Source organism: Psammomys obesus, unplaced genomic scaffold, assembly GCF_907164565.1.
Source record: "Psammomys obesus unplaced genomic scaffold, mPsaObe1.curated_primary_1811, whole genome shotgun sequence".
NCBI lineage: Eukaryota > Metazoa > Chordata > Mammalia > Rodentia > Muridae > Psammomys > Psammomys obesus.
In genome coordinates, this window is record NW_026596095.1 from 17380220 (window position 1) to 17401355 (window position 21136).

General features: G+C 42.2%; 1 protein-coding gene across 2 annotated transcripts in view; it reads left to right on the forward strand.

Moving 5' to 3' along the window:
- The window catches only part of Cfi (complement factor I), a 35282-nt gene extending 15707 nt beyond the window's left edge, over nucleotides 1–19575 (forward strand). For both annotated transcript variants that reach the window (XM_055628113.1, XM_055628114.1), the window contains 11 exons: nucleotides 872–1053; nucleotides 4271–4384; nucleotides 4652–4762; nucleotides 7794–7820; nucleotides 7963–7983; nucleotides 10681–10728; nucleotides 12856–12959; nucleotides 13118–13221; nucleotides 17130–17407; nucleotides 18777–18881; nucleotides 19176–19575. In XM_055628113.1, coding sequence (XP_055484088.1) covers nucleotides 872–1053; nucleotides 4271–4384; nucleotides 4652–4762; nucleotides 7794–7820; nucleotides 7963–7983; nucleotides 10681–10728; nucleotides 12856–12959; nucleotides 13118–13221; nucleotides 17130–17407; nucleotides 18777–18881; nucleotides 19176–19393 — 1312 coding nt within the window. In that variant the 3' untranslated portion in view covers nucleotides 19394–19575. The remainder of the gene's footprint in view (nucleotides 1–871; nucleotides 1054–4270; nucleotides 4385–4651; nucleotides 4763–7793; nucleotides 7821–7962; nucleotides 7984–10680; nucleotides 10729–12855; nucleotides 12960–13117; nucleotides 13222–17129; nucleotides 17408–18776; nucleotides 18882–19175) is intronic.
- The last annotated feature ends 1561 nt before the right edge of the window (nucleotides 19576–21136 follow it).

Genomic DNA, 21136 nt, shown 5'->3' on the forward strand with positions numbered 1-21136 from the left:
GCAGACAGGAAACAACCAGTCCAGAAGGGGCCAGAGACAAGATGTGGCCCCAAGTGTACCCTCCCACTGACCTACTTCCTCTAATGAGACTCCACCCCTTTTCCACTGCAAACAAGGCCATCATATTATGAACACATCAAGGGATTTAACCATTCACTGGGTCAGAGCCTTCTGGAACTAGTTCTCTCTGGAAACCTTTCTCTTCACAGACACAGCCAGCGCTGTGCTTTCCTAAAGAGAATGTCAAAATTGACAGCCAAAATTAATGTCCAAAGAGATGCCTCCTTCATACTATCAAGGCTCAATCAAAGGTGCGGTTTATTGCAAAGGCCAAATGAAACTTATAGCTTAAACAAGTTAATCTTCCAAGTCTTAAGCAATAATGAGATCAACCAGGTAAGGCTTCCACAACAGGGGCAGGTGTGCAGACCCCTCAGAAGAAAAGATGGAAAACATCTGTGCTGACATTTACTGACACATACTTCCAGAATCCTCTGACCAAGGCAACTCACTGTCTTTTGTAAGGGAGGAAAAAAAAACATAGTAAGTCAGGAATGACCTTCTCTGAAGAGGAGGAACCATCCAATGAAAAGGAGACGTTCTTCTTAATAAAATCGGGAAAGCAATATTTGCCGAATGTTTGCTGACTGGCTGGTTGAAACTGATTATTTTAGTTAATCTTCACAAAACCCAAAGAGACATTATGGCTCAAGTGAAGGTTTTAAGACAACAAGAAGGAGAATGTTAGTGCCTTCTACAGTCTGCAGATCATTTTGGGGAGGGGTTTTCTGTAGAGCCTCCTCCCTGCGATGAAGTTATAAATGCAAAGTTGAATTGTTCCTCCACCAGATTTCACTCCTTCCTTTCGCAGGGGTGCTGTTCACATACGAAGGAGGTTAACTCTACCCATAAACCTCCAAATAAATGCCACAGAATGCCTGAATGTACGTTGCCGGGGTGATGAGACCAGCTTGGCAGAGTGTACCTTTACCAAGAAGAGAACTAACGGTTCCCAGAATTTAGCGGATGTCATGTGTTACACACACGATACAGGTTGGTATAGAGTGCTGCCGTCAAGATCACTCTTTCATAGAGGCCTATAGTAAAGAAGCAATGATGGATGAGCAATGGTCAGTTAAGGAGACAGTGACACCGCTACCAAGGTTTGGGGTTTAGAACTTATATTTGTGACCTCCATTGTTTTGATTTTGCCACTCAAAACCTGCTGTTCACGTTCCTGTGTGGAAGCAAAATTATCTGCCTCCTCTTTGCTTCCTTGAATACGAAGCCTCAAATAACCATTGCAAATAAGTTGATTAAACATAGACACCTTGGCACCTCTTTTGAGCATTAAATCCTATATACATTAATATATATATATGCTTAAGTGATCATTTTGTTGCCTCAGTTTTTCCCAAAACCACAGCCAGATGTTCCTCTATCCTAACTTAGAAATATTTTGGCATATGTATGAGATCAATGAACAGAATCATACCCTTTCCAGTGCTAAAAAAAAAAAAAATCAAAAGTACTAGGACCTATAAAGGTCTGGCCCATTGAGTCCAAAGACTGGAAGCTGGGTTACCGCTAAAGCAAAACAATAAAGGGTGAACAGTAGATTCCTAATGTCAGGCGATGCTCGGGGCTCCTGAGTTCTGTCCTAGCAACCAATATATTTAATGATTTGTTTTATTTTTTAGATTATTTACTTGTGTTGATTTTTAGTTTTAATAATCATACACCTCTACAATATATAACCCCCTAATACTCTGTCTTATTTCCTGCTTCCTTGTGAGCTCTCTCTTCTTGCCAAAAAATTTCCCTTTTGCTTTCATTACTTTTTTGTTTTTCTAGATAGGGTCTTACTATGCATCCCTGGCTGTTCTGGAACTCCCTTTGTAGACCAGGCTGGTCTTGAAAACGCAAAGATCTGCCTCCCAAGTGCTGGGGTTAATGACATGCACCTACCACCACACCCAGCTGTACCTTCACCCCTAGTGGTTAGGAGCTATTTTTGGAACATGAGCAACACACCAGTGCCTACACCACTTAGGAAAATCACACACAGCCAAGCACAGTGGTGCATGCCTATAATCCCAGCACTCAGGGAGGCAGAGGCAGGCGGATCTCTGTGAGTTCGAGGCCAGCCTGGTCTACAAAGTAAGTCCAAGACAGCCTATACAGAGAGATCCTGTATCAAAAAAAAAATTAATAAGGAAGAAAAAGAAAAAGAATCAGAGAGAGAAAGAGAGAGAGAGAGTAGTTCCTCAGAAGGGAGCAGGGCCTTATGGACACTGCCATTGACCCTGATGAAACACCTCTTCTGCAATGGTCCCTGGGCCTTAGATGAGGTGATACAGACATGTCCTATTTATGGCTGAGCACTTAGTAGTCATTTTTGTTCTCAGCACACTGACCAGACATAAATGTATGCACCAACCTTCATCCATGGCAAGAAGAAGCTTCTCTGTCCCAAGGCAGAGTCACACTGGTCTGTAGATATAAACACAAATATTTTGAAGGCAGTTGGACAATATGATCATTTAGCAAAAACAGTCATAACGTTGTAGTCCCTGGCTTTATTGCTGTGAAGTGACACCATGACCAAGGTAACTCTTATAAAAAGAAAGCATTGGCTTGTTCAGAGGTGTAGTCTACTATTGTTATGACAGGGAACATGGCGGTATGCAGGTAGAGTGCTGAGAGCAGTATCCTAATCTGCAGGCAGAGAGACAGAGACACGGACAGACAGACAGAGACAGAGACAAAGAGACAGGGAGAGACACTGGGCCTATCCTGAGCTTTTGAAACCTTAAAGCCTACTCCCAGGGACATACTTCCTCCAACAAGATCACACCTAATCCTTCTAATCCTTTCAAACAGTTCTATTCCCTGGTGACCAATCATTCAAATATAGGAGCCTGTGAGGGCTGTGCTTATTCAAATCATCATAAGTAGGCTCTCCCCTAGGGCCTATGATTGATCCAGCCATAGAGATTTACCTGGCTTACAGTACCAGGCACGCAATCCCTCCCACAAAGTGGGCCCCAAATCCAGTGAGAAATTGGTTGATCATCCTCAAAACAGTCAGGGTGCTATTATACCAGTAGGCATATCTTGCCTGGAATACTTGTATTACAGAAGGCAGGCCCCACCCACTAGATAAGACCATTGATAGTTTTTTTCCCCCAGCACCATACATAGCACCTTCTGGTACTACGTAAGCTAGCCATCGAGGAAGACGCTTACAGCTTAGTTCCAGCTTGATTTCTATGTGTCTGGCAGACAAAGGATGTGGTGTCTTCAGCAAAAGGGTCTTACAATCTAGTTATGATGGGGCAGCCAAGAATAATGGCAGTAACCGTTACTGTTTCGGGAGTTCCTGGGGACTCCCTCTGACTAAAAACTTGCAGGGAGGTGCCCCATACCTAGTGTGGGGGTTTTCATTAAAAAAAATGTATAAGTCTGGGAGTGGCAGATGTAGGATCTCTTTATTCGAACTTCTTTTTTAAATCATTGGTTTTTTTTAATTAGCTTATAAAGCAGCTTTCTTTTGGCTTTTTCTCAATCCTTTGATTTTTCAATCCATACCTCATCCTCATGCCCCCCTATCTTCCTACCCCGATGCCTGTTTAAACCTTTTGGTTGCCTAGCATGCCCTCCTCGCTTTCATATCTCATACTTTTCACTATCTTTCCCTCTTATTGCCTTCACCCAGCCCCTGGCTCCTTTTTTACTACCTGGCCTCCACTGACTGACATGCCAATCTATACACCGAAATCTAGAAATTCAAAGCTAAAATCCACATTTGAGAGAGAAGATACAGCATTTGTCATTCTGGGCCTAGATGATCTCATTTAGTATAAGAACTTCCAGGTCCATTCATTTAGCTGCACATTTTTTTTTTTTACAATAGAATAAAATTCCGTTGTGTATGTGTACCACATCACCCCTTCATCAGCTGGCGGGCAGCTAAGCCCATTTCCTAACTTTTGTGAATACAGAAGAAAAGAACACGGATTTGAGAGTATCTTTGTCATAAGGTATAGAGTTGTTTTGATTATCTGTCAGAGTCACATACACATTCTACTTTTATCTTTTCTTTTTTTTTTTAAGAAACCTGCACACTGATTTCCATAGTGGCCACACCAATTATATCATTTCTTAAAGTCATATTTTATCTTAGTTACCCCTGTATCCCATAATATGTTAAGGATGTTATACCATGAGCCCATCCATAAATTTCACGAAGATAATCGCTACTTCACAGATCCTGCAATAAATCGGTCCTTCAAGTGTGTGAACGGGAAGCACATTGCTCAGGAGAAAGCCTGCAATGGCGTCAATGATTGTGGAGATCAAAGTGACGAGCTGTGTTGCAAAGGTAGGGATAAACCCACCTTTCCAATCCTCTACGTTCATCATTATGACTGAAAACGTCAAAACAGCTCCATTACTAAACACAAGGTCTCATTTCATATGTGTGTAAGCATGTGGTGTGTGTGTGTGTGTGCGCGCATGCGTGTATATGTGTGTGTTGAGGACTGAGCCCAGGGCCTCTCACAAGCTATACAGGCATGGAGCTGCTGCCTCAGCCCCCACCTCTCTCAACACTGAAGAGTGGAAATAAGTTGTACTTGTGTTCATACAGGTTGCCGAGGTAAAGCTTTCTTATGTAAGTCTGGAGTGTGCATTCCAAACCAGTATAAGTGCAATGGTGAGGTGGACTGCATTACAGGAGAAGATGAGAGTGGTTGTGAAGGTAATCCAAAATTCTGTGGCCATTCTATTTTATACTGGACCCTGAAGTGTGAGACCTCTCCTTAGGTAAATCACAACCTTAAGTGGTCATAGGTAAGAGCTCTGAGTGGTACTGTTGGTGAGCAGGCACTTGAATAACGGTTGGGTGACCCTCTCTTTATACCTACTTGTTATCACAGCACACATTATCATATATAAAAAGATATGACATTAGCATGATCTCCTGGGAACCATCTTCCAACTGTGACAGCATGTTTGCTAGTCATGCTCTTTCTGTCTTCCAGTTTGTTTGTTTGTTGCGGTATTTAAAAAGCTTCAGATACCATGTCACTTAATTTATATACCTCTCCATATAAGAACACTATATCTTAAGCTTCTCTCTCATAAGTGGTCCTGAAAATAGTAACACTCTCTTGCATCATTTAATAACAGCCATGTTCAAATTTTCCTAACAACAACAAAAAAAGGCATCTTTTAAGTTAACATGTTCAAACCAAGATACCCAGGAACATGGATGTTACAATTGATCATTAACTTTGTTTTTGTAATTTATTTTTTTATAATTTATTCACTTTTTACCCCAATTCAGCCCACTCCTTCATCTCTGTCCCACCCTCCGTCCCTCTTGTTCCCTCCCCTAGTCCTCAGAAAGTGGGAGACCTCCTCCCTTACCATCATCAGGACTGCTTGCATCCTCTTCCTCTGTGGCCTGGCAAGGCTGCTACACCCATGGGCAGTGATCCTTATTCTAGATTCATAGACTTGGTTAGATGCGTGGCATGAATTTTTGATGAGGTGGTAGAGTGAAGTCTGGTTGCTTCACCATTTCACTTCTACCGATGTTAAGATTGTCCCCTGGTAAGTTTAAGGTCTGCATTGAAAAGCTCCATCTCAATCATTCACCTATAGTCTTAGCAGACCTGAAATTGCTATCTATATCCATTATGTCAGCAAAAGGCTATAAAATGTTGATTGCTCATTTTATCAGTTTCTGTATGTATGAACTAAAATTATACGGGAATAAACTCTCACTGTTTCATTTTCATGTGATACAATTAATGGTAGAAATGTTTAATAACGTGTAATACCTTGTTATTCCTGTTATTTACCAAGTCTCAATGGATGACTCCAAATGGTTAAAAAAAAAAAAGTTATTATGTACCTATTCTTTTCCACACTGACTTTTTGTTTTCAGCCATGAGGCTCTGAAGGGAAAATATAAGTATTGCATTCTTTCCTTCCTAAGTGAGCCTTTATTGTTCTACACCCCTGGCCCTGTTCTAGATAACAGAGTCATGATGGTGATACCATTTCAAAAGCCCTACCCAAGCTGGCATGAAATATCAGCAGTCAGCAAACAGAGGCAGGAGGATGGCTGTAAATGTGAGGTCAGTGTGGCCTGCTTAGCAAGCTCTTAAAAAGCAGGGGCTACACAGCAAAACTTTGTCTCAAAGATAAATAAAGATACCTGCGCTTTGTAGATTTTTAAGTCTCAGCAGAGGAAGAAAAACAACAAATAAGAGAAATAAGTGAACATTGAGTGAAAACAAAAGTGCTACGAGAGGTCAGTGAGATGGAGCAGTGGGTAAAAGTATCAGCTACTAAGCCTAATGACCTGAGTTCAACGCACAGGTTGTCCTCTCTATACGTGCACTGTGGATTGTGTGCCTACTGTCTCAGTCAATGTTCTGTTGCTATGAAGAGGACTCAACAAGGCCACACCTCCTAATAGGCCCACTCCCCATGAGCCAAGCATTCACACATATGAGTCCATGGGGGCCAGACCTATTCAAACCACCACACTGACTATTAAGTGGCCAGATCAAAATCACTGAATCAAAGCAAGCTCGTATCATCTCTCAATCGCATTTACCTCTTAGAAGTTCTTCGTCATACTTGGGTTTCTGTCGCTGTGCTAAAACACCATGACCAAAAACAACTTGAGAAAGAAAAGGTTTATTCCATCCTACTCTCAGGACACACTTCATCACTGAGGAAACTCAAGCAGAAGCCCTGGAAGAATGCTATTTAGTGGCTTGTTTCACGTGGCTTGCTCTTTATGGCTTGCTCAGCCTGTTTTCTTACAACCCAGGACCACCTGCCCAGGGGTGGCCCTGCCTGCAGTGGGCTGGGCCCTCCTACCTCCCACATCAACCATTAATCAAGAAAATGGCCACAAACTTGCCTACAGGCCAATCTCCTGGGGAGACATTTTCTCTTTCAAGAGTCTCTCCTCCCAAATAGTCCAGGTTTGTGTCAAGATGAAAAAAACCAGAATACCCTGTTTGTTAGTGTAAGTTAAAAATAGTTATAATTTCGTACAATTGTATAGTAATTTTGCTTTTGAGTATGTGTACAGATGTTTCTAAATAACTAATCTCTTTTAAGGTTAAAATAATTCCAACTGTTGGGCAGAGTGCATGGAATCTTATGTAAGAAGTGGGAAATAGTAAGATCTGGAGAGGACAGGAACTCCATAAGGAGAGCAACAGAACCAGAAAATTTGAACACAGGGAACTTCCCAGAGACTCATACTCCAACTAAGTACCAGGCATGGAGATAACCTAGAACCCCTGCACAGATGTAGCCCATGGCAGTTTAATATCCAAGTGGGTTACATAGTAATGGGAAGAGGGACTGCCTCTGACATAATCTGATTGGCCTGCTCTTTGATCAACCCCCCCCCCCCCAGGGGGGAGCAGCCTTACCAGGCCACAGAAGATGACAATGCAGCCACTCCTGATGTGGATTTATGGGGGGATACAAAGTGAATAAAGTGTAATTAATAAGATAAAATAAAGAAAAAAATAATTCCCTTGCTGGAGTGAACTTGTTATGTGTTTAAATGCAAGATAAAAATCTGATTAGAATTAACATTGAGATAAAATGGCATGATATTTGGCTTCTTTTTTTTTTTTAATCCTTTGTTACCATTAATTTTAAGTTGTTACAGTTTCTGGAATATTAATTATTTGCAAGTGTTTTACTTAACAATCTCTTTGTAGTAATGTTTTGTTTCCTTTTGATTTTAGAAGCCAGGTGGCCTAAAGTTCATAAAGGTAAATCTGTTTCTTAATAGAAATTTTATAATTCTAGTTTGGGGTACAGGTGTAATAACATGATGTAGGTTTTATTTTTCCCACCGTTAAAGTTATTCTTCACTGTTGTAAAACTCTGCTTTTGTGTTCTGTTGTTCTTCAGGCCCTGCACGGTCAGATCGAGGTAAGTTTTTATTAAAATGTTGGAATATTGCAAAAAAAAAAAAAAAAGAAAAAGAAAAAGGTGATTTTTTTTAACTGAGTATGGTGTGAGCGTGTACAAGCAAGACCCCAGTTTTCTCAGCTGTTTAGCTGGCAGAGGCTTCTCTTTGGTGTGAAAAACTGTCAGTCACACCCACGGGGACACCACCCACGGTGGCTGTTTCCCTGCACCTGGCACCTTTGCACAATACATTTCTTGTCTCCCTTATTTTTTTCCCCACAAAACCAAGCTTTTAAAGGAATCGACACAAGAGAAAAATATAACACATTTCACATTTTGATGTTTATTTCATATACTCGGTATCCCCAAATCCTACAGCTCCTTGGAGCTATGTTTTTAAAAAATTAGCATAGAATGTATTAGCTATCATTATGACATTTTTCAGAGTATTAGTAGATTCTCCTCCTGCCTCATCTCTTCACCCCTACCTCCTCTGGCCATTCATATAAAATGACTCAAGTCCCCAACCCACATAATGCCACAGGTTTGTGGTTTTCCTTAGAATTTCGTAAGAATCCTGGAGGTGACCTATCTTAGAATCAACCTTTGCCCTAAGTGTCACTTCTCAGTTAATACCTTGTGTTCCATCTCACTTGTCATCTTAATCCCTCTGAAGCTGCTGCTCACCCCCACTTATTCCTCTTCTCCTTTTTCTCCCTCCTTCTTCCCTCTCTAGCTTCAGACATCAGTGAAAATGGTACTGCTCAGGTCTTTTTGTGTGATCAGACTGGTTCTTTCTAGGCCAGTCCTGCTTATCTCATACCCCCATTTCTTAATCCCATTTCCCTGCCAACTATTCTAGTGTGGTTGAATGTACGTGTGGCTTTGCATGTGTGCTTTCCTCTCCAATGTACTCTGTGATCTAGTGATCACATATCTTTCACTGTATTGTAGATCTTGTTTCTTTTTATCTTTGGATTTGAAGGCTCTGACCATGTTGCTATGTGTTAATATACTCTGCTGCTTCTAGCTGCTGCCTAAAATGCAAATTCAGCTTTTTCAATTTACTCAATATCTTTGAGCAATGAACTATCAGCCCACCACTGTGCTGTGATAAACATCTTCTCCAGAATGTATAAATCCCTTTGAAACATCAACCTGGCAAGAGCTTAATTCTTGCGGTAAGCAGCAACTCCTTAATCGACAAGTAGCCTTAAGTACCAGTTCTCACATCCATCTATGCTGTCTGGACTTTCTCCTCACCTACCAACCACAGTGCTGCTTGCCAACTGCCAAGTAATGGCATCATTAATTGCTAGCTTAGACACTGATAATAGGCAATGGCTTGGGTCAGATTCACGGGTATTTTATACTGGTATTTTTGTGGGTTGTCCTTCTGCCTTTTCTTTTCTTTCGCCCATTTTCCACATCTTCACAGCAGCTCACACAGACATCTTTCACTGCAGTCTTCTCTCTTACTGGTTTGCAGAGGTCCCCTTTACAGTCTAGATGTTAACCCTTTGTCAGCTTTAAACATCATAAATATCTTTATTCTGTCACCTGTCTGTCAACTGGCTCCATCCGTGATAAAAATCTATTGAAAAGAAATTCTTAAGTTTTGGGTCAGCAAGCTGGATAAGCGGATAAGAGCAGTTGCTATCGCATCTGACTGCTTGAGTCCAATCCCCAGGAAGAGTGGAAGGAGAACTGACCCTTTCAGGTTGTCCTCTGACTTCCACACATGTCCTTATGGCCACAAGTACACAATACTCACACATGTGTGCAACATTAAATGTGAAAACATGGAAATCCTTCATTTTTATAGCACCAAAGTCATCAATTGTTTTTCCTATGGCTTGTGCCTTTGAAGCTTCCCACTCTTCTCATGCCCAGAACACTTGAGCTGCACTGGACTTCCCTTACTTGCCTTTGTTGAGCATTTAATGTTAATATTTTAGTCATCTCTGATTTACATATGTACTCATGGGAATACCTCTGAGCAGAGTCCTTCGTGCCCTGGGACACAACTTAGGTATGTGATATAATAGACCCCTATTTGCCTGTTCCAAAGAGAACTTGAGAAATCCAGGAACAAAATCTAAGACCGCTGTGTCAAAGTTGAGTTGTTAGACTGGCCTGCTCTGTCCCCAGCTTTATCCTCATCCTAAACAGAGCTGCATGTTGGCAGGGATATGCCTGTGGACCTGAAGGCGACAGGGGGTGTGATGCTGTCTGACCAGGTGTCTTGGGATGGCAGGGTGGATAGGTCCATATAAGTGTAAGCAACAGTCTAAGGAAGCGGGGCACCCCTTTTCTTTGAGTTTTGCACCCCAGATCTCACTGCTATCTAGCCAATCCTACATGAAAACCATTAAGATATCTCTGTGTACCTCATGATGTGCCATGTAGGGCAGCCTTTTTGATGCCTGTATGGGCTCCTTGGCTATTCTCTTCACCATGTAAAGAGCTGGACGTAAAGAGAGTAGAGGGAGAAGTTCTCTTTCTTCCCTGCCACCCATCTCCAGCAGGGATTCCTACAGGGTTCATCTGCATCTTTACAGATGCTCAGCTATAGGGAGGAAACCAGACGACATGCTTCGGGTGTTTGTCTATAAAAAGAAAGCAATATTCAAAATTATCAGTTAAGTCACTTTAATGATTGAATTTTCTCTAAGAGACCTGACATTAACCACTTGGATTTTCTGTTGTTTATCACAGGAAATGAAACTGAAGAAATAGAAATTTTGACTCCTGATATGAGCATAGGTGAGTTAACATTTTTTTTTTTTTACTGGTAGTTCATGGTTTCATCTTAGTAACAACCATGTATATATCATGTGTATAATATACACAATACTATATAGTATGCATGCATGTATTGCATATATAATCAATTCAAATAGAAATTAATTTTGATATTGGTTTAAGTAAAAGAAAATGTAACGCTGTCTTTCTCCTTCCCCATTGCTTTTAAGAAAAGCAAGCTCATATTATTGAGAGTTGCTCTTAAAGCCAGGTTAGTTAAAATGAATGATTCCTCAGTGACACATTTCCACATGAAGTTTTTCCTTAGAGATAAGAGCTTTGTCAGTTTAGTTTTGTCAAAAATAACTAGATTTCAAACATCTTCTGAAATGGGAAATAATCTACATTAGTTAAGTAGATCTGTGTCTTCTCAGTGTTATAAATCACAGTAGCAGGGAATCCTGAAGCCCTGTATCCTGGGCACTTGTGCATTAAGAGCCAAACTGAGTTAGATGTACATTCATGAGAAGGGAGTAATTTATTGAAGGTAGCAAGACTGACTTTTGATCCGTTGTTTTTATTGACTATTTAATTTTATCACCTCTCTCACCTTAGATTATGTACCAGTTGGTTTTGGGATATTTTAAAATGAAATTAATATGATATCAACTTCTAATTTCCAGAGTTTCAAATTAGTAAACAATTTCCTAAATAAGCCACTGAGTAAAATATTTCTACTTCCTATTTACAGATTCTAGGCAAGAGGGTTTTTCATATATACCCTATTTTTTGTGTACTAGTGATAACATTTGTTTTCATATTCCACCCATCCTGGTTTCACATACTTCCATGTATGAGGCTAGTTCTCTTACTGCAAAAGTCTAAATAAAACCTTAAGATCATCACACTCTTCCCTCAACATAGTTTATAGAATAGACTAGACCAAAGTAAATTTCTTTATGTTCACTTGCAACTTCTTTTCCTTAGGACCCTACCTCCTGTAGATATGCCCAAAGAAATCATTAGTAATATGAAGTGTCCTTTCTCATTGGAAGAAACTAGTTTATTGACCTTTTCATGACAAGGCAAATACAGAGAGAGAATGAAAAAAAAATCCTTCCAGTCCCATTTTCTTCCTTTCTGATGCATTCCCTTGCAGCTTCACCCTTTGAGTCTTGCTCTAGCATGGTTTCTTGTTGACAAATACATCACACGTACATGCTCCCCTAGGAGGCCTGCTGATCCAATCATCCAGAGTCCCTGACATATGATCTCTCAGGATTAATATACATGGTGACAAGTTATTAATTATATAAATATATATGAGACAAAATATATGGAACATTTACTGTGGGCCCAAACACGAAGTACTTGCTATCACATTGATATTTTTTGAAAAAAAGATTTTCTCCTAGAAAGTAAAAACCACAATGAAAAATGCATTGCTCTATATCATAAGCTTATTCTGATGAGTTCAAAATGTGGCACATCCCTCACCCTGAGTTCTCGTTGTAGTAATGCCTGGTCATGTGGCATCTTTCAACTATCAGAGGCTGGTAAATGTATAACTTCTCGGCCAGCTTTCCACCCCAAGTCTACTTTCAGTCAGAACTTCAGAAAATCAAGTCAATTTTAATCTTGCATCAGAATTTCTTGTTAAGGTAAACAGCACTGTTTAACCCCCAAAACAATTACTGATGAATGGGGCTGCTTTGTCACACACTATATAATGTGTGTGCATGTGTTACATATATAATCTATTCACAAGTAGCAGGACCTGAGTTTAGATCCCAGCACCCATGTAAGGAGCCCTGTGGTGGTACGTGTCTGTGATGCCAGTGCTGGGCTGAAGAAAGAGAGGTACAGATCATTGGAGCACATTGGCCAGCCAACCTAGCCAATTAGTTGATCCCAGGTTTAGTGAGAGACTCTCAAAAAATGAGATGGGAAGTGATTGAGGAAGGTGTCTGATGGTTAACCTCTGGTTTCAAATAGACATGCGCATGCACTTATAGACAGACGGATGGATGGATGGATGGATGGATGGATGGATGGATGGATGGATATAAATAGATAGAACCAAGAAGTTTCTATCCACAAGATAGTGGTTTGGGGGAAATAATGATACACCCTCTTCCTTTCTTAAAGAAAGAAAACGGATGAAGTCCCTATTACCTAAACTATCCTGTGGTGTCAAAAGAAACACACACACTCGAAGGAAAAGAGTGATTGGAGGAAAGCCAGCAGAGGTGGTAAGCCTGCACCAAAATCCCAGTACCTCCCAGGACCAGCCTAAGTCAGAAAAAAGTGAGGGGACAATGTACTCACAGGAGACCAGGTCCTTATGTGGAAATGTCCTCGGGTCACCTTGTGTGACACCATCCAGTAACCACACAAATGTCTTTTACAGGGCGACCACCCATGGCAGGTGGCAATTAGGGATGGCGAAAAAATCACCTGTGGGGGAATTTATATCGGTGGCTGTTGGGTTCTGACTGCTGCACATTGTGTCAGGTAAAAATGTCCTCAGTGTATTTTAGCGTTCTTAAAACATGAGAAATAAATAATAGAGATGATGGTAGATGACAGATAAAAGCCTGTATGAGAAATTAATTTCTGCTCTGTTATCTCTTAAATGCCTTTATGACCTGGACTGCAGGAACTAGTCCCTCAGAACCGACTTTGTTCTCCACAGACCAGGTGCTAAGCTGCAGTGAGGGCAGATCTTAAATGCCATATGACTTTATTTGGCTCATTTGCACCGTGCTAGGACAAAGCTGTCTGGAAGAGTTTATGACTGAGCATTCATGAAGGGGTAATGCTAACCTGGCATTCCCTCTGCTCTTTCCATACAAGGACATTTAAAGAGCTAGTTTTACTCCACAACCACAGGTCACTTTTTCAAATCCACATACCCTTAAATGCATTTAAAGTGTGTTCGAAGCAATAAAGGAAATGTCCAATGCTCAGTGTTAATTATCTGATAAACTGATCCAGCATTGGCTGGCTCGTGCTTTGAATATAGATAAATGATTTACATGTGCCCATGATGAAAGCTGCTTTGAAGGGAAGGAATTGTACCAGGTAGGGGTACTATGCGGGTTGCTATTGGGAAGATCGCTGAAGTGTAGGGGTGTGGGGGTCTAGGGGTCTGTTCCTGACAGACTTTGAATCATAAAAGAGCCGGTGGACAAGCCGAGCATGGTGGCACACAGCTGTAATCCCAGCACTCAGCGGCAGGCAGATTGCTGTGAGTTGTGAGTTTGAGGCCAACCTGGTCTACAAAGTGAGTCCAAGACAGCCAAGGCTACACAGAGAAACACTGTTGGGGTCATGGGGTAAGGGTGGGGTGGGAAGAGCCAGTGGACAGAAGAAACTCATGTGCTGAAGACCAATCATACTGTGTACCCCTCTGACAGGGTTTTGAAATTCTCAGGTCAGAGAAACAGGTTAGGCATAATATGGCCTCAGCTTTGGATTGTGACAAAAGAAAAATACAAGTCTGACACATGTTCATCAAAGAGCATTACACGAGGCTGTATTACTTTGCCAACAAATAACATAGATGGCCAAGCTCAACTGGAGCACTGGTTCTTCCTGGAGTCCCTTTGGGCTTGTGTGTACTCCCTTCTCACTGTGCCCTTCAATAGTTTCTTCTGTGCACATGCTGCTCTAAGATTCTCTTTATCCCCATGAAGACCCCTGCCTCACTGGATTAAAACCCAACCCTTGTGACCCCATTTAACCTTAATTGCCTGATTAAAAGCACCATCTCCAAATTCAGGGGATCAGGACACCCACAATGCATCAGATAAAATTCAGCCCAGCATAGTGATGGGATTGCAATCCTCCAAAGGTTTTGGTCCACTGACATATCAAAGGCAATTTGCAAAAAGCTTCTGGCCTCAGTTTGGATTTCAGAGTGAACGCGCTGTTTATCGAGCACTTCCTAGGTCAGACACCTTCACATGTTGCCTTCTTTGGCCTTCTCAACAATTTTAGGGGCTTACCAGGACTCCTCCCACTCTGCAGATAAGTATACCAAACCGAGAAGCTAAATAAACAACTTAGCCGAAGCTATACAACCAGTTAGGTAGAGCCAGGACATCATTAGCATTTGATTAAAATTAGGACAAATGCCTCCTTAACTAATTTTCCGGTGGCCTAACTTTGTGAGAGGTGGCGTTTACACTGAATGATGAATTGTGTGTTCAGTGGCACCTGGGAAAACCTCCGTGGATGGGAACAGCAAGGCCCTCTTCTTCTTCCTTCTTGAAGATGTTTCTCTCTTAGTTTCTGCAGCTCAGCATCTCCCTGGTTTATCCCCCGCCCCCACCCCCGGCTGTACCTCCTCTTCTGTCCTTCTAGGTTGTCTCTGTGCTTGCCTCACAGCACCTCTGAAGAGTTGGAGTGCTTCAGTGTTCACCTGGCTTCCTCTTACTCATTCTTCTGAAAGTTCTCTGTGGCTCTAACAGCCCACTCTCCGGTGACTGAGAAGGAACCGCAGTAGAGACTTTCCTCCAACCACTGGCCTAGAGTCAATATCCATCTGTAGTTCCCGGCTACATAAAATGACATTGGGAGATAGAGAGACGGTTCAGTCGGCACTTGCTATACGAGCATGAAGAGCTGAATCTGAGCAGCAGAACAGACACCACAGTTATTTTTTTAGGCTCGGTGTGGTGGCATGTGTTTGGAATGCCAGCCACTGGGGAGGGAGCTCCTTGGGGCTTGCTGGCCAGCCAGCCTGGCCTACTTGGTAAGTTCCAGACCAATGACAGATCTTGCAACAAAAACAAGGTGGGCAGTGCCTGAGGAACAATCCCCAAGATTTATCTCTGGTCTTCACATGCACACACATGTCTGTGCGCCTGCAACATATTTCCCCCTCATACACATAAACACACACGAACACACACACACACACACACACACACACACACACTGAGAGAGAATATTGAATTCCAAATGTCCAAGGCCTACTTCATATTCCAGTTCTCTTAAATACGGTTTCCTGTCTTAACAAACACGATTTAGGTGGTTATCACAGGTAGAAATCTGAGAACCATCCTGTTCCACTCTCTCAACCTCCCTGCAGCACAGGCACCCTTAATGTTTAATTCTTCTCAAGAATTAATTCGCTAATTAATTCCTCTTTCATTCTTAACCTTTAAATGCTGCTCGAGCCTTATCTCCTTTGTTATCATCCTGCTTCTGCTTGTCATCTGGATTACAGGACTTGTCCAATTGCCTTAGCTACATGCACTCCATCTTTCCACTGCCCTATCTGTCTGTCCTCTGGTGCAGCTAGGTGCAATTTGAGAGTTTCGCAGTCTCTTCAGACAGCATCAAAACAAAAATGTCAACACACATATATCGTGGAAGGCCTTACATGAGTTGGCCTTCCTTCCCTTCACCAGTCTCATCCCATCCCACACCGTCACCTCCTGCCTGACGGTTGATCCACTAACTCTGGGCTTCTTCAGATACTCAAAAGCAATTGCTTCCTCTGCAAAGAGACCCTCGGATATCCTTATTCTTCCCCTGCCTGACATGAGCTTCCTTGACTCCCTTACCTAGTTAAGGTTGCTCTTCACTCAGATCTCAACTCAACCCTTAATTTTCTATGGAATCTTCCCCCAGTGCTTTCAATCAAAGCCTTCCTGATAAGTTTTAAAAAGCCTTTCTCCTGATCACGCCTCTCCCTTCTCATAGACTATATCTCGTCGTCGTCGTCGTCGTCGTCGTTGTGATCACCCATTTAGTGATACGTGATTTCTCAATGCTTTCTGGTTTTGCTAATTCACCCCAGTGACTGGTACAACACCTTGTCTGTAGCTGGTAAATGCTACATCTGTGTCCACTAAGCCATATGAACAGGGTTAACCTCCAAGGAACATTTATGATCCCTGAGCCTATAACACAACAAATCAACAGGATGACAGCATTCTTGGGATACTTAAGTATAAATAAAAACATCCAAACATATTATCTCCTAGGAATTGCTGTTGAACTGTAATATGACCGTCTGAGCCAAATGTTAAGGAAAGATAAATTTTGTTCAGTTTATGCTATTTGATGAGAAAACAAGATTGCAGATAATTTTCAATAAGATACTGAGGATATAATTTAAAAAGATATTTTAAATATTCAAGTATTTTGCCTATGGATGATCCCTTTTGTGACAAATACTTCATTATTTGGAAAGGTTAGAAAATGAGATTATAGGAACAGCTGGGGACTCACTCTCTCCATTTACCACTCAGCTAATCCTACCCTAAATAAATTTAATTTTACAGCTTCATCTCACCAACAATATAAAAATTCAGAAACTGAAAGTCATCCTTTAACGGAAAGACTATAAGGAAGGAAGCATCAACCTCCATATCATTTCCTTGATACACATTTCCTTTCTCTTACAGACCCAATAGATACCGCAACTACCAAGTATGGACTGCATTATTAGACTGGCTGAAACCAAACTTGGAGTTGGCAGTTCAGAGAGTGAGCAGAGTTATTGTTCATGAGAACTACAGTGGAACCACCTACCAAAACGACATAGCTCTGATTGAAATGAAAAAGCTTCCGGGCAAGAAAGAGTGTGAGCTCCCTAATTCTGTCCCTGCATGTGTCCCATGGTCTCCATATCTATTCCAACCGAACGACAGGTGCATCATCTCTGGATGGGGTCGAGAGAAAGGTATGTGCTTTGCCTCTGGGGTTGGAAATAGGAGTAGACATGCATGGGATCACTGTAGTACTCAGAGAAACAGCCTGTACAGAAAAGTGGGCGCCCATCCAGGAAGGGCTTGCCTGCCTGGGCTCATGACCTCCATCGCTGCTCAGACTCTCATTGTGGGAGGACCACAGAGAACTGGAGATATAGCTTAAATGAGACAGTGCTTGTCCAGCATGTGCAGGTTCCTGGGTTTCATCCCCAGGACCAAAAACAAGAAACCAAATGTGTTCTCTGATGGTACACATCTATAATCCCAGAAGCAGAAGGATCAAGGGGTTCAAGACCATCCTTGAGACCAATTAGATTTGCTTTATTTTTGACCTAGAGAAGGACTAATTAAACATTCTTATTTCGAATGGACCTCCTGTGAGAGTAGGTGTAGAGAGATCATATACCGTGTTGCTCAGCACAGTGCTGAGATGTAGGCAGGGAGAGTGATTTGGACCTGTAAGGTATGCAATTACATGACTGTGATTTTATGCAGTCACTAATTACATTAAGTATTTGTTAAGCAACCATTTTGTGCAAGGAGATTCTGGATATTGCTGAGCAATGAGGCAGGCCTAGCCCCTGAGCTTTCGGAACTTTGCACAGTGAGCAAGCAGGCATTGAATGGAAAACTGCATCATAAATTTGCTGTGAGCTGAAAAGAGGGGAACCTGGGATGAAGCCTCGCTCCTTGCCCCACCCACCTCTGAATACGCTTACACTTCTCTCATTTTCCATGGTCTGTCAGTCAGGAGCACCCGGCCCTTCTCCTTCCCCAAACTTTGACTTCAATGTGAAGAGAGTCCTATCTCCTTGCCCATCAGCTCAGATCACTTAAATAGGGACTTCTTCACACACAAAAACATGTGCATGTTGACAACTTCATGTGTGTTTTCTGGCTTCTTTTAGGCTGTTTTTCAATAGTAACATCAAGGAAATTAGGAGCTGTAAAAAGACACCAAAAATATACATGTGAGAAGGCCCGCCTCCTATGCCATTCCCCTACTGAACCCAGCAACAGGAGAGAGTTACAGCTCAGGCATCACGAGGGTCAGCTCTTTACTAAATGGCTGTGACTTCAGTCCACATGTCCAATTACTTTCCTTAACTGTTCATTCAAATTTAGAAAGATAATTCTAGAGACTAAGGATATGAAGAGACTATGATTTAAATGTGCCAAGGAAGTGTTAATATCTAACATATTAACACTAGTGTCAATGATTAATACATGTAATAGTAATGTAGGTTCATTTATCTTCTTCATGGTTGACTAAGTAATGACAATCTTTATTTAGGTTTCTCACTTGTGGCTTCTAAATGTCTGCTTTCTCACTTTGTATAGATAACCAAAGGGTCTACTCACTTAGGTGGGGTGAAGTTAAGCTAATGGACAACTGCTCTCAGTTTTACCAGGACCGCTACTATGACAAAGAAATGCTGTGTGCAGGTAAGTGCCCCGCGCTGAGCCTGGGGTATGCACTGCACGAGTCTGCTTCAGATACTTCCATGTTATATCTGCATCCCCTTACACAGCAGTGCAGAAGACAAAAGATGAGCGGGAAGACTGTGCTAGGCACAAACAGAAGGTTAAAAATGATTTCCCATGCTGCATCGCAGTCCCCATAGGGACCCATGGGCTTCCCTATCAGGAAAGCTCAAAAAAATGCGAGTCTTTCCAGAAGGCAGGACAGCAGGATGGTGGCCCTGACAGATGGAAGGAAATGTGATTTCTCTCTCTCAGGTACCAACGACGGGTCCATCGATGCCTGCAAAGGAGACTCTGGTGGGCCCCTGGTCTGCAAGGATGTAAACAACGTGACTTATGTTTGGGGTGTTGTGAGCTGGGGTGAAAACTGTGGACAACCAGAGTTCCCGGGTGTTTACACCAGAGTGGCCACTTATTTTGACTGGATTAGCTATCACGTGGGAAGATCCCTTATTTCTCAACACAACGTCTGAAGCTACGACCTCCTTCCTTCTACACTTACTCTTACGGGAGTCAGTTGAAATGGAGCTGTGTAATTTGTTCCTCTCAGAGATGGCAAGAGGCAAGTCTTACTGGTTAGTTCTGTTTCTTCAGAGTTTATGCCATTTTAGAATTCTGCCATATAATTTCCAAATAAATGTTCTGGTCAATCATATAAGGTGGCCTTTTGTTTGTTTTTCAGTGCTGAGTACCACTCAGCTACATCCTCCACCTATAAGTTTTATTCACAGAAAGTTTGACTAGACTAGCTATTCGGGAAGGAATGATATTTTGACCACAGTTTAATGACACTGGAATCACACAAGACTGTGTTCAAGCCACAAAGCTGCCACCTACTATAGTAGACCTCAGGTGATTTGCTACTTTGTGTCTAGTTTTCAACCTGTATTTTGCGGTTTTCCCTGGGAAACATGAACAAGCATCTATTTGTCCCAAATGGGGCACCAACTGAAGACCAAAGAAATTATTCCACCCAAGTCTAGCTTGGTAAAGCAATGCATTATTGGGGTTCTTTACAGGACCATGGAGGAGCAGCTGGATCACCCGAATAGGCTCCCCCAAGTATCAGTGACATCCAGAGATGATGCTCTGGAGCTCCCTACCTAATTTGTAGGCAATTCCATGGAAGACAGTCTCCTCCCAGCTGCTGCTTACCACTAACACTACCTTGGACAAGGGCCTAGTGACTCTTTTCCTCAGATGTGTCTTTGCCCCTCATGTCACAGTCTCTCCTTGACCCTTTCTGGAAAGCTCTGCACAGCTCTCCATGCTGTCACAGCTACTTGACTGATCTCACGTCAGCAGCACTAGTTGTCTCTTGGGTTCCTCGATCCTAACCCCCTTGCCAGACACCTGTCTTCCAGCTGCTTCTTTTCCTTTGCTCTTTCGATGTTGTTCTGTATCTCGACTCGGATTCAGTGTTACTCACAGTCCAAGGACTCATGAATTCACATCTCCAGCCTTGACATTTTCCTAGAATGCCAGACTAACTAAATGTGCCACTAACAGTTGCCTTTTCAGGAGAGATGTGGCCAACCCTGTATTTCCTAAATGTGCCCCTCCCCTCTCCCCTCTGCACGTGACATCACCATCCTGTCAAGGCTTCAGCAAGTGCTCTACCTCCATGACAGTGCCTTGCTTTTAACCTCAGAACAGCACTTACCATCCTCCCAGTGATCTTTCTATTGGTTTCCTACCTCTTCTCCAACTGTCACCGCAAGGACAATGTACGGCAGATGAGAGTCCTTATATGTCCTCCTCTAGCTGTACCTCCTGCTCCTAATTCAGAGATGTTCAGTGGATCAGCATTAACTGACTTTAGGACTTGTTTTCAAATCAGTGCTGTCATTATGAAGCAGTGAGTGGAGGCATCTCCAGCCGGGTTCTTGCCTCACCGTCCTCCAAGAACTACCTTGGTCAGACAATGAATACAAAAAGGAGCTACTTTGCCCTCAGTTTGGGGTTAACAGCTTTAAACAATTTGCCATGAACTCACAGTAGCAGCCAGAGGCTCGTGGAGAGCCTTTACAGCTCTGAGAAGCATTACAGCTCCAGGACAATGTGTGGAAGAATCTTCAGAAGATACCTGTGTGTGGAAAGTCACCACACAGTGTGACTTTACCACACGAGTGGTAAAGGCTGCAGGCTGCACTGTTGTGGGTAGTTAGTGTTTAGTATTGATTTATCTTTTAGTTAAGCAGTGGTTAGTCCTAAAT